At 43.1% G+C, this 14007-nt stretch overlaps 1 protein-coding gene across 1 annotated transcript; it reads right to left on the minus strand.

Annotated features, from left to right (window-relative positions):
* Positions 1-902: 902 nt before the first annotated feature.
* On the minus strand, positions 903-12776 carry LOC306741326 (creatine kinase U-type, mitochondrial-like; the record flags this gene model as incomplete). Its single annotated transcript, XM_079223603.1, has 9 exons — positions 903-1661; positions 3667-3792; positions 4269-4403; positions 5190-5313; positions 7299-7384; positions 8085-8306; positions 8392-8487; positions 9439-9637; positions 12631-12776. The coding sequence occupies 9 exons, from the start codon at positions 12774-12776 to the stop codon at positions 1548-1550; spliced, it is 1248 nt and encodes a 415-aa protein (XP_079079729.1). The 3' UTR covers positions 903-1547.
* Between the last annotated feature and the right edge of the window lie 1231 nt (positions 12777-14007).

Genomic DNA, 14007 nt, shown 5'->3' on the forward strand with positions numbered 1-14007 from the left:
GACAATAAAAACAATCATTCTGTTCCTTCATTCTGGGACAAAGCCCTTGTTAGATCCTCCCTCTGGCTCTGCAGAGGAAGAAACCCACTGCTGGCATCTCTGAACCCGCTTTGAAAACAAGAGGCGGAGCTCATATTCAGGTTCATATGCAGACGCCGAGGCCTCCGCACAATTCATTCAGCATATTGGTGCGTGTGTGGATGTGCATTCACGTTATCTCAAGGGTCAGAAGGAAGTCGTATTTCTGCTTGTTTTGTTCGTCTTAAAACATTCAATTGACTGTCATGAATGAAAAATAAAAGCAGCAAACTGTCACATTTCAGACGCTGGAGCCTTGACATGTTCGCTCGAGGAGATAGTTGATCAAACAGTTGATCAACTATCAACATCGTTGCTACGACAATCACCTGGAACAATGAAACCCACGGCTCTTTTGAGCACTAATACGTATGTTCATGTTAATGAAGGAACACCCAGTGCAACAGTGTGTGTGTGTGTGTGTGTGTGTGTGTGTGTGTGTGTTTGTTTGGAGAACAATGGAGCCCAGAGGAATAAGATGTGATGTTTGGAGACAATGCTCGTCAGGAGGATCAGTTCATTGATGGGTTTGGTTTGGTTCAGTAAATCTGCCGGATTTAAAAGTCTTAGCTTTGTGTTCCTGAACAGGAACCTGGAGAAACAGCTCCTTTATTTCTTCAGCATAATACAGTTTTGTTACGCCTCTGACTAAACATCGTCACATGACACTATGCAACCTAAAGCTTGGGCTTCACACTCTGGCAAAAATCACACCTGGATACGGACGATTGATGTCTGGTTCGTGGAGAAAAGAAGAAGAAGAAAACAAAGCAACCAACAAATGAGAGACGGACAGAGCAGCTCGAACTTAAATAGATGGCTTCTTTAATAAGAGACACTACAGTGTGACATTCATGAGGAGCTGGAATGATATTGCCTCAGCAGCTTACAGTACAGAACCCAGCCCGGCCAGTGTGTGTGTGTGTGTGTGTTACATTTTGACAGTATGTGTCATCAAGCATACAAATCCTCTGGAGAGCCGCTTCAGTCTCACGCTGTTAATCTACATTCAAATACACTCGAAACCGGTGAAAAGAAACTAGAGGGGAGAAGCACGAGATAGTAGGAATGAGCGATCGTCACACAGGAATGAGGGGGAGGAGTTAGGCGAAGTAAAGGACATGCAGAAAGGTGGGGGGGTGAAGCCAGGTGTGCTTTGGGAGCACAGCCAAAGAAACCGTCTGACCAATGACCAGAGAAAGATGGAGACCCTTCAAATGCTTCTTCAACGCACTAAAGCCTGAAGCCGTATTCTGGGCCTCTGGTTTGGTTTCTCCAGATAGATAGCCGCGTATAATATATGTAGATTACATTATATAGAGGTATTCTGTAGGGTAGAGAGGGGCGGATTAGGTAAGTAGTAAGGACATAGATATTTATAATATCTATGCGCACAGAGCGGGGAGTTTGTGCATGTGTGTGTGTGTGTGTGTGTGTGCCCAGAGGGTTGTGTGGTCTGGGATCAGCGTCTACTTGAACTGCTTAAGGGGTGCGGGCACCTTGATGTCCTGGCCTTTCTCCAGTCTCTTCTCACACTCGATCAGGTAGTTGACGCCATCGACCACTGTCTGCACCAGCTGGACCTGAGAGAGGGACGCGTCACATGTTAGTGCCGTTATCCATTTTTTGCAGCTAGCGCATGCAAATTATTATTCAAAGCAGATTATTGTTATGTCTTAAAGGAGCAATGTGCAGGATTTAGTGACATCTAGTGGTGAGGCTGCAGATTGCAACCAACTTAACCTCCCACTGCTCACCAGACTAAACATGTCGGTGCAAAATGGCAGACTCTGTGAAAGAGTATGTAGATTTAAAAAGGCTCATTCTGAGCTAACAAAGACACAAAGATTCAACGTTTCACGGGATTATACACGATTGAAAACATAGTTGTGAATATTTCATTCCATTTCTGGCAATAAATAAATACATCCAACACACTGGTCCTTTAAAATAGTCTGGAGATGATCTTTTCATATATTTTATTTGGTTTCCAGTTCTATCTTTTAGTCCTGATGAAGGCTACGGTGTGACTGTTAGTAACACAGAGCAGCTTGTGACATCACTACCAAAGTATGAACACTACAGACATAAACACAAGCCGCCTGCTCTCTCCACCGAGCTGCCGGACGGCATCAACTCGAGGTCCACGACCTTATCGAGGAATACCTCCCCCAAACTAAAGTCAGAAGCACAGCCCTCCCCTGAAACAGACATTTGGCTGCAGCTCTCATTTACAACAACAGCATCTGGTGCAACACAGGATGTTCTGTGCTTTCCCACACGTATACAATAGTATGTTTAATATTAACTAAGAAGATTTAGATACAGCAACAGGTATTCAGTTACATGTTAATGTGAGTGATGAAAACAATAATATCTTAGAAACAAGTATTTTATACTGAGTTAAAGCAGTATATCAACGTCCGTTACATTCAAACCCTTCACATAATGCTGATTAAGCTATTATTTAGCATCACATGCTGGAGTTGTGATGTCTGTGGCGACGTTCCAGCGTGTTTTATACCAACCTGCCAGAGCTATAGAGTCAGTGCCAGACGGGGGGGGACAACAGTTCTGCAGTCCGGCTTCAGACCATCATGAAAGGACTTCTTGAGCGACTGTTTGAGCTCTTTCTCCGTGTTTCCAGGATACTATTTCTGCTCTGGTTGTAAACGTCTTATTATTGTCCTCCTGAACTTTGCTCCGGCTGTCCCTACGTCGCCTATTCCTCCATCTATGAACTTGTTGACTCCTCCGGCTAGAGGGCTCCTCTCCTGAGCGGTCAGTCTGGATGATGCTCTCATTAAAACACAAGTGGATGTTGGGAGTCAGACGGCAGTAACGCTGCATTTATGTGGGGAATCAAGCCTATTTTTGGATTAATTCCTCCCTCCCTTCCAACAGCGGACAGCAAAGCACTGATTCTTTGATGGTTTTTAAGATTATCTTTCTACATTTCCCTGTGTTGTGTGTGTTGTAAACATCATTAACAATCCGACATTCCGCTGTGAGCGAGGAACCCAGAGGATGAACAAGAACGTTGCTCTCCACACACTAGAGGAACCAGCTTTTACCTTCCACTCTTAAGCCTCTCTATGTATCAATGACGAGTTTGTCAATCTCAAAGGGTGACGTAACCGTGAGAGAATTAGATGAGCACTAATTTGTTCACTGTATTTCACCCAGAAGCAGTGAAGAGCCGTCTCCACTGACCCGCCATGTAATCAGAATAAAATAAGCGACCACACGCTCACAACAAAAGAGAACAGCTTCCATTGTACTGTATGACTCTGTCAGGCGTGACAGCATAAACAAGAACATAACGACAAACTACATGTCCTAGTCTGGACAAGAACTCTCCTCTCTTCGTCCTCTCTCCTCTCGTGATTGTGAAAAAAACGCTTTAGCTCCATTTGGCCGGAAAAGGCAACGATCGTCTTTGCCATAAGTGAGTCACAAAACATGAATTTGCTGTCTGATACATTACTAATGTCTTCTAGGTAAATGCTTTGTTTACACAAGGAGGATTTACAGAGCAAGCATGCCCAGGTTGTCCCCGCTGAAGGGGCCATCTCTGTGCATACCTACCTCAGACAGTCCCAGCCGGTCCAGGTTGGAGATGTCGAACATGCCGCCCGTAGCAGCGGTGTCCACGCCGCCAGTTCCTCGCTTCTGCAGACGCAGGTTGTCCAGGATCTTACTGAGGCGAGGGTCCTTGGGGTTTGGGAGAGAGGAGTTATTTTATACAGCTTAAAAGCACTTTAATCATGATGGCACTCAATGTACAATTGTAAAAAAAAGAAAATTGCACTTCCGGATATCATTCAAACATGTTAAGATCACCGACGGTTAATGAATAAGAAAGGCATAAACAGCTTTGACAGCCATACAAAGTATGCATCTTGTAGTTGGCATGCATGTGGGTCCATTATGTGCAAATAATGTAATAAAACATGAGAAAAAACAACTAACTCTACTGCTCATCTATTCTGGAGAAAACACAAAATAGCCCAAATTGACTTTATTCTCTTTGAGGCCTTAATTATTCAACACTTTGATGGTTTTTAAGCCCATGCAGACACTGTTTTCCAACATGTGACACAAACAGAATGGTGACACAAAGGATCCTCCATTATCTACTGAAGTGCGAGGATCAAACTCGACTCTTTCTATCACAGCTGCTGCGTTACCTTGCTCAGCAGGGGCAGTTTGACGTGGACCCCGGCCCTGAGCCCGGTGCCCAGGTTGGAGGGACAGGTGAGGACGTAGCCGAGCCTCTCGTTCCACATGAACTCCCAGCCTTTCTCCTGGATCAGACGCTCCACCTTACAGAGAGAGAGAGAGAGAGAGAGAGAGAGAGAGAGAGAGAGAGAGAGAGAGAGAGAGAGAGAGAATCAGTCGCACACAGTGTGTGTGTGTGTTTCATTCATACAATCTCTGAGCTTTTGATGGGTGTACTTTCGCTAGGAGCTGTTGATTTCATATTTTCCCGAGCTGACAAGCTAAGAATGGAGAGTTGTTAACTGTTAGACTCCGGTGGGAGTGGACTATCACAAACACCGGCATAGTGCTGGACTTAAATTGACTGAGGTGTTTGTCACACATACCCTTAGTGCTACAGTGCAATACCACTAGATGTTGCAACGCTTGTCCTTTGCTCTTTCTCTAATGGAGAACTCGGACGGCTTAGATAAATAATTTATGTTTGCTCTGCAATGTTTGGAGAGTCTGTATTTGTGCGTCTGTCTACAGGTTTTATTTTTGTGGCAGGGCAAAGACTAGTACAAGCAGTTTTTATTTTGCAAACACAAGATGCTTTTACACTGTATTAATACCCTCCCTTTAGCTGATTAAATCACGACAGCTATCTGATGGCAGCGAGACAGATTTGTTTATTACAGATGCTGAAGTTAAGATGCTCCGCCCAGGTCCACAATGGGCCACTATGATCCAGTAACTTGGTTAAATCGTGCACAAGGCTGCTGCGAAATAGCCACACAAGTACATCATACTGGTCGGTGGATGTTAACTGTGTGTGACATCCTGAGATGCATTGGAAACATGGCGCATACAGGTTGGAGTAAAACAGCTCAACACAAGCACAGCTTTACCTCCTTGAGGCCTTTGCAGAACCTCTCAAAGACTCTCTTCATGTTGCCTCCCTTCTCCATGGAGATGACCCGGGTGTGATCCTCCTCATTGACCCAAACCAGGAAAGTCTTATTGTTGTTGTGCCTGCACAGAGACGTTACATCGATGTTTACAGCATCGAGGGTCATTAGTGCACTGAGTCTGCCCCGTCATGGCTATCAAGGAGCAGCGGGGCCGACAGGAACCCAGCGAGGGGTAATCTAATGTAAACAGTACACTTGAACGGAGCGAATATACCGTTCTACTACTTAATTACTGTCATAAGTAAATCAATATTAAGTTCTATTTGGAAAGCTTATTGGGAGAAAATGTGTAGGATAAGTTAATAAGTAGAGCTTGGTGATGGGTTTTGTCTATTAAGGAAGCCATGTGATGTTAGTGAGCAAATTGGGACTACAATGTACATTTGGTTTTGCGCAACCCCTGTAACCTCTTATTAGAAACAAGACATTTTATAAAAATCTGTTGGATAGAAACCTACAAACCTGTAGAGATCAGTTTGTCGGCAATAGAGAAACAAGAAATGCCACCGTTTCTCTGATATTAAATATATAAAAATAAGATCGTAAATGTATGAGTAAGTGTGCAGAGGGTGATGTATGGTCATTACTCCACTTTCCATAGAGGGATGGGGCTCTGTGGAAAGTGATGTCAGGAGGTGTGTCTATCCATTGGTCCTACATTAGTGTCCAGATCGAACAAATCTCATCAACTATCAGATGGATTAAATGGTTTCACACAATCATGGTTTTAAGTGTGTAAACTGACAAAATCCCTGACTTTTCTTTTCATCTTTTATCCTTAACAAGTCAAAACGATTCACTTGTCACACATATATAACACTCATTGAGTTTACAATCTCATTCTGAAGGGAGACCTTCTGTAGAATACAAATGGAAAGATACTGCAAAGAAATGAATGACCAGATTCACATAAAATATATTCTATGCTGTAAATATTCCTGGCATGCAGCATATTAATCATTCGGATTGTCACAATCTGACCTTTAGTTAAGGCGAACATTTACACTTTCAAATATTCTAATCTGCTTGAACACATTCATGCTCCCCGGAGGATGTTGATGACCCAACACACTTCCTGCCTACAATCTCAGGGACAACCTCAACTTTTTTAGTGCACATGGCCACCGTGAGCCACGACAAAGACTTTTTGTCCCCACTGACCTACTTAATATTGTTAGAGATTTAATAAGGTAATGGATAGGTAACGGAGATGGCAGGTTGGGGAGAGGAAGAGAGAGGAGATAGAAGGGGATACAGTTGTGCAAGATACTTGAATGACAGAGAAAAAGAGCATGAGGAAGGAGTGGAAAAAAAAAACCGGAGTACTAGAAGGCTGGGGGATGATAAGCCAAAATTAGAGAAAGTGGAGCATGACATGTGGGAAGTGAAAAAAAGAAAGGAGGAGGAGAAAGAGAAAAGCTGCCAGTGGACCTGAAAGAAGAGACGATGGGGGGGTGAAGTCAAGGTGAATTATTAAGGAGAGGCTGGCTGATATGGCTGGCAGACGGGGAGGAGGGAGGCTGGTGATTGATTTTGGCTGCTCACACATAGCATCGGGCTATTCCTGGGTACAAGCTTACACTCAGGGCTGAGGGAGCACTGTCAGCGCTGCTCATACACCTCAACCACGACTCAGCAACGGGGGAAAGGCACGACGGTAGTTGCCAGCACAGAAATGATTTGGAAAGTTCATAAAATGCATGTAAAATGCAACATAAATAAATCTTACTTGTGTTCTGTTAAATATGGTAATTAAACAATTAAGTATTCAACGATTACAGTTTGAGTTTCCAGAAATGGGGGGAAAAGGTTTATACAACTAATGAATCTAACTGATAATAATATGTATATAATATGTCCCTCTCTCTAAACAACCCAGTAAAAGAGACAGGAAACTTATTTACACTTAAAGTCAGTCTCTAAAATACAGCGACTGCAGCCTCAGAGTTATTTTGGAAGGTGTTTTAAACTATACTAAACATAAAACGACAAATAACAAAACAGGAGCAACGATTAACTTGCAATTTTAAAAAACGCATGACTTACCAGATCCCACGGGCATCGGGCCAATCACGAGCCATGCCTGCGCACGTCAGCAGGGGGGACACAGGCTTGTCAAACAGGAAGTGGTCCTGTTGTAGATTCAGAGAACAGACATTTTATACTCAAAGTGCCAACAATGGCTAACTTGGAATGGAGAGTATTGTCACAGGGAGACAGAAACAAGACTTGTTCATTAATCTGGTCGATCTCTCTCATTGTGGGTCGGAGAAGAACGCCATGGCGGGCTCGACCCACACCCATTTTGGATAACACGATCAAATCTGCTCCTTATTTTTGTTTTCCTCCTGCTGGAACCTGAAAGTAGGCTAAACATATTTTCCGTGAGTGCAGATAACAGATAGATCATTGGGAATCAGATCCGTACACTCGGTATTAATGTCCCTGTGCAGGTTGCTGCTGCTGCTCCGTATTATTTCAGATCCAAAAGAGTTCTAGCAATGTCCACTGACTGATTGTGTGCATAACCATTACTGCTACTATTTTAAAATATGTGCAATTTAGATGCTTGTTGTGCGACAGCGTTTAGTGACATGAAACTGCTTTTTTGTGTGTACTGAATGTGAGTAAACTTGTACTTTATGACAATCGTGTGAAAAGATCCTGTTCCTACAAAAGATGCAAGGTAAAATACCCATATTTGGAACATTACCCAACATAGCTATTGATTTAAAGCCCCTTTAATAAACACAACCTCTGTACTTCTAGTGCAGGAAATACATTCTTGTGAAATCTATAAAAACAGTGCAATATCTTCCCTGCATCACTCACGTCAATGAGCTGCTGCTGCTCCTCGTCGGTCATCAGAGAGAGACTGTAGTACTTCCCGGCCAGGTCGTCGTGAAGGCCGGCCAGGGCGTCCACCACCACCCTCTCTACCTCCCTGCGCTCGGCCCGGGTGCAGGCGGGCGGCAGGCTCAGCCCTCGGATGCTGCGGCCCGTTCTCACCCTGGACGACAGCACGTAACGCGGGTCGAAGTTGCCCGAATGGATCTGGAACAAAAGCAGGACATTTCTAAATATGTTTTTTGCAAGACGGCAGTTCGCCGACTAGAAGGCGCTCCGGGTCGTCGGCTACCTTGCTGGCGTCCAGGTCGGTGGGGTGCTTCATGGTGCTCGGGTCGTAGCCGTTGTGCCTCTCTTTGATGATGGGGTCCAGCAGGTCTGCAAAGACCTGACGCAGACACAGGATTTTAAAAAAGAGACGTTTTTATACAATCTGGATTTAAGACATGGCATACAGGATCATCCACATCTACACAGGCAGAGCTTGTATGTAGAACACAAGACTGTACACCAAACCAAAACTACTGTGACAAGCCAAAGCAGGGACTTCTTCTTTTCTGCAGGCACCATGACTACATTATAGCTTTTACACAATCTACATCAAATAAAGTATATATACATTTATAAATCTATACATTGCCGAGCAGCATTATCACTCCCTTTTTAAACACTCCATGGATAAGCACTCCCTGCACTTTTGTTTACTTACCAGCAGTAAAAACCGCACCCATATTAGCAAATTATGAATCATATATTGCATCACATTTTTTAGAAACACTGTACAATAAACATGAAATATCAGACAAAAGGCAACCACCAAAATAGTAATCTCAATAAAGAATAATTTGCATGATCTAAAACTGTAATTGATCAAACATTTTTTTAAAGAGCGTTGACCCCGTCTGCAACGTTAACACTCATGATCCATAGTTAACATCAGATTAAAAAAACATATATATACATATTTCTGTGGCATATAAAGAAAGTAAATGTTTGAAATGGAAATATAGTTAGTATATATACTACACTATAGATGTATAGACACTGAGACGTCCCAAAAGAGGCGTCGTCATACTCCTTCCTATGAAACATTACGGGGAGGACAGGCGGTTGCATTCCTTAAGTTGTAGTAAAGCACATTTTTGATGATAGTTTTCACCTCAAATTAGTGCAGTACATTCTATTTACTATGTATTTTTCTGCAGTTTAGACTTTGTCAATGTTGTCCGGGGGAGGCTGTGGTCGGTACAATCCACATGGAGACGCGCCAACCCCTTTCCTGTGAGCAGTGAGGCGCTCGCTTGTGTACGTTTGAAGAAAGAACACGATGAGCCCTGACCTCGTAAGTCTCCTCGTCTCCCGCCACCATGCCGACGGTCTTGATGAAGGGATGCCCGGGGTTGTCCACGCCCGTCTGGATGGCCAGGTCCAGCGTGTACCCGTTGGGAGTGGCCTTATCGCACAGCTTGGCATAGATGGCGGGCGTCAGGTTCGTGGCCATGCAGTTGTTGTGTTTGCGCAGGTCAGGGTACTCCGCACTGCACAAATACAAACTCAAGATTAACATATTGCCGTATTGATCTTTGAGAGAGAAAAGGCTTCTTTTTTTCCATTTTTTGCTGTGTGGGTAGAGGTTAACGGTAGAGCTGTGCCCTTGGAGCAGGTGCAGAATGACTCGTTCACTCAGGGAAACTTCAATACAGGCACGTACATGATGTCACCTTCTGGCTACGGGACGCCCTGCTGCAATATGTGGGGACGCATTTTTATTACAGACGAGGATATAGTGTGGTAACCGGAAAAGGAAGAGCAGCTACTGTGCAGTGTCTCACATGAGATGTTGAAACTGCTGATGGAGGAGACAACCTTTAGATTTATGTTGTAAATGCTAATGAATCAAAAAAAGAGTAATGACTGATTCAACGTCATTTTAAAATGAATTGTTTAGGCTTTTAGGAAAGCTAGTATGGAAACAAACAAAGAACCTGCTGTCAAAGAGGCTTTTAGAAGGGAATGGATCTGGGTTTTGGCACGACAGAGACTAAAATTGCAGAAGCAGCACAGGCTAAGTAGCTTACGGGTTCCTGTTTCCTACCGTCTGCCAAAAAAGATAAGGAAGGCTACCATTTATAAATGTAAAATTATACAGAAACTGTATTTTATGATTTACAGAGAACCACATAATAAAGCATTACTGATGACTACTGATTTCCGGTGTCTACTTGATATGAAGGATGACAGTAAATGAAACAAAGGCCAGACCTCTAAGTCTCGAGGAGCACTGCATCACAACCCGGGTTGGATGTATATTATCACCAGACACCAGCCAAATGCAAATAGTGGCAGCCTCAGCGTACAATATTATTTTCAAAGCCAGGTTAACTAAACTAAATGTACTCCAATAAAATGAGCTTATTGTATAATAATAATAATGTATAATAATGGTGACTGCTTTAATTGCAGGATTTAATAACACCAAAGAGCTGCTAGTTTCTGGGTCCTCAGCATGCTTGTAATACTGATGTTTATCGTTTGGAGTACGACACTTACAAATTATTTTAACCAATATTGCTGCGGTTATGAACAGGATTTTCATATTCGTGCTTTTACGACATCATTTGTGCTTTTACGTTCTGATTCGCCAGCATAACCATAAAGCTCACCATTTTTTTTCTTCCCGGTTAGCCTTATCGTTACACTGCTTTTAATGATTAACCACATGGAGTTGGGCGTAATCCTTCTGGCAGGATTCAGTATGATCTTAGATTATGATTATGTTATTTATGTCAATAAGGCTCGATAAGAAAAGGCCATCGTCTGTTTGGTGACTGAAACACAACGGAGGTGACCTCAGAGAAACGGAGAGGAACGACAGAACAATCTCTAAAGTACATTTACTCAAGTATTGTACTTAGGTACACATATGAGATACTCGACTACACGACTATTATTTCCATTTTATGCTCTTTTACACGCCAAAACACATGATCATTTTTTTAAACATGCTTCGTAACAGATGAAACTACTAGACTTTAACGTGTAACATTTTTCTCCACTGTGGTACTTTTACTAGAGTAAAAGATCAGAGTACTTTCTCCCACAAGTCTTTCAGTGAGTAGTACTCGGCGGGTAATGGATTACTTTTTGTGCCGTGATGCAACACTCTGGGTGGGTTGTGTGTCTGAGCAGAAGATAACGTTTTATTATCTGTATACGTGCTTTGCTCTGTATTGCAGCGTGTAGCTGAGCACGTAGGCGTCACCTCCCCTTCATGAACACGTCTATGAGGCGAACCCACCGCTGGTCCCGTTGGTTATTGTGACATGAGCCGGATTTAACCGGTTCATGGTTTCACCACAACGGATGGTGAGGTGTTGCTGCACGTTAACGTTACATCTCTATTTCAGGAGTGTGTTGTCGGTCTATTTCAGGTGACGCCGACAATCATTTAAAAACACATTTCACATGGTTTTCCCCACACACACAAGCTCTCTCTCTCTCTCTCTTTCTCTCATACAAACACACTCTCTCTTTCACACACACACGTACACACTCTCTTTCACACACACACACACACCTACACTCTCTCTCTCTCTCTCTCACACACACACACACTCTCTCTCACACACACACCTACACTCTCTCTTTCACACACACGTACACACTCTCTTTCACACACACACACACACACACCTACACTCTCTCTCTCTCTCTCTCTCTCACACACACACACACACACACACACACACACACTCTCTCTCTCACACACACACCTACACTCTCTCTCACACACACACATACACACTCTCTTTCACACACACACACGTACACACACTCTCTCATACACACACACACACCTACACTCTCTCTCTCTCTCACACACACACCTACACTCTCTCTCTCTCTCACACACACACACACTCTCTCTCATACACACACCTACACTCTCTCTCACACACACACACACACACACACTCTCTCTCTCTAACACGTACACATTCTCTCACACACTCTCTCTCTCACACACACACTCTCTCTCTCTCACACACGTACACGTTCTCTCACACACACTCTCTCTCTCTCACACACACACACACACACTCTTTCTCTAACACGTACACATTCTCTCACACACTCTCTCTCTCTCACACACACACACTCTCTCTCTCTCACACACGTACACATTCTCTCACGCACACTCTCCCTCTCTCTCTCTCTCTCTCACACACACACACACACACACACAATCACACAAAAAAGCTATTACATGTCAATAACGGTTAGTTTAAAGTGTGTACCGTGTTAATTCATGTTGGGAAACCGTTAATTGCCGTTAACCCATCAAAGTAACGGTCACTTTGATGTGTAACCCCGCCCTTTTCACCCCATTACCGTTAAATTAACACCGAAGAACACAATTACACCAAATCTGCGTCGATGACAGGACATTATAATGAATTAGGACGTGTTAAGGAATGACTGTAATGACATGTAACGTCTTTTAAAGCCACGGTAAAGGACGTAACGTCACCTGGCGGGGTAGCTTCTGCGCACGGGCGCTCCGGCGCCGACATGTTCCCGGCGGAGCAGAAAGCCAGCCGTTACCGAGCCGCTCACGAGCGCCAGGACCCCGACCCTCCGTTTGGAGGACAGGATTCTGGAGAAGCTGCTTGCCATTTTGTGTTTCTGTTCTGTATTAGAAACAAATACAAAGTAGTATGTCCACGGCCGCAGGGAGTGACAGGTGGACGGAGGAGTGATGAAGCGCCTCTGATGGAACGGGAGCGGGAGAACGGTTTAACTGGAGCGACGTCAAGATGTACGGGGTTACCCAGGGCAACACCGGAAATGAAAACCCAGCTTCAAAATAAAAGGGCAAAAGACCCAAGACCATTACATTTTTTATGTTCTTGTACTTTGCTTGAGCATTTCCATCTACTTTATTACATTTATTTGCCAACTCGTTATTTAACAGCTTCATATGATCATCTTATAAAGTAAGAGAAATTTATATAAATTAACTTTGTTCCAATTTGAGCAACTATAAGATTAAGATCATATTTACAAACGAATGCATCAGTAAATAAAATACTCAATATTAATATATGATAGTAACACTAGCACTGTGTGTATGTACAATGTTGAGCAGCAGATACCATTTTATTAGTTTTTATATATGCACTGCTTTGTATTGCGTTGTGTATCTTTTTTTTTTTAACTGTGTTATGCAAAGATACAGCACCCTGAATGAAACATGCTTTTTACAATATAAAACTCAGATTTATACAACGTCCTTATCTTTTGCAGTCTCTATTTACTATTAAAAAAAACCTGGTTCTGCAACGACAAGGCAGATACAAATTAATGTCAAGACAGTTCAGATGATATTTCAGTTTGAGGCAGATATGAATTTATGACCACCAGGACAACCCTGCTCCGTCATTTAAAGCAAAATTAAGCATATAGGACATACTTCCCATGTTAAAAGCATTGAAGCAGGATACTTCAACACAATACTGACAGGTGAGAAAGCACTATGTATTACAAATTGCTTTGAAAAAGATGTCCCGTTAAAGCAGCTAAAATACATTGATAAACTGCTATACCTTTCATTACTTTGCTCTTATTCACCGTGCAGATACAAAAAAAGCTCATAACTAAACCGAAAGGGTAGAATTGAAGATGCAAACCAAAAGTTCTGAAATCATCAGTCATCGCTGAGGGTTTTATTTTGAAATTTGCTGTGTACAGGAAGTCACGCATCCAAAGCCTCTACCTTGACGGTGGCGGACAAATGCGTGATGCGAATACTCAAGGACATCAGTGCGTTGGGGCTGCAGCACTGAAAAGGTGTGTTACCCCCAAACACACACAATGCAGTCACGTATTCCTTCTTTTTTCACAAGGA

The sequence above is a fragment of the Taurulus bubalis genome (genome assembly GCF_910589615.1).
Source record: "Taurulus bubalis genome assembly, chromosome: 9".
Classification (NCBI taxonomy): Eukaryota; Metazoa; Chordata; class Actinopteri; order Perciformes; family Cottidae; genus Taurulus; species Taurulus bubalis.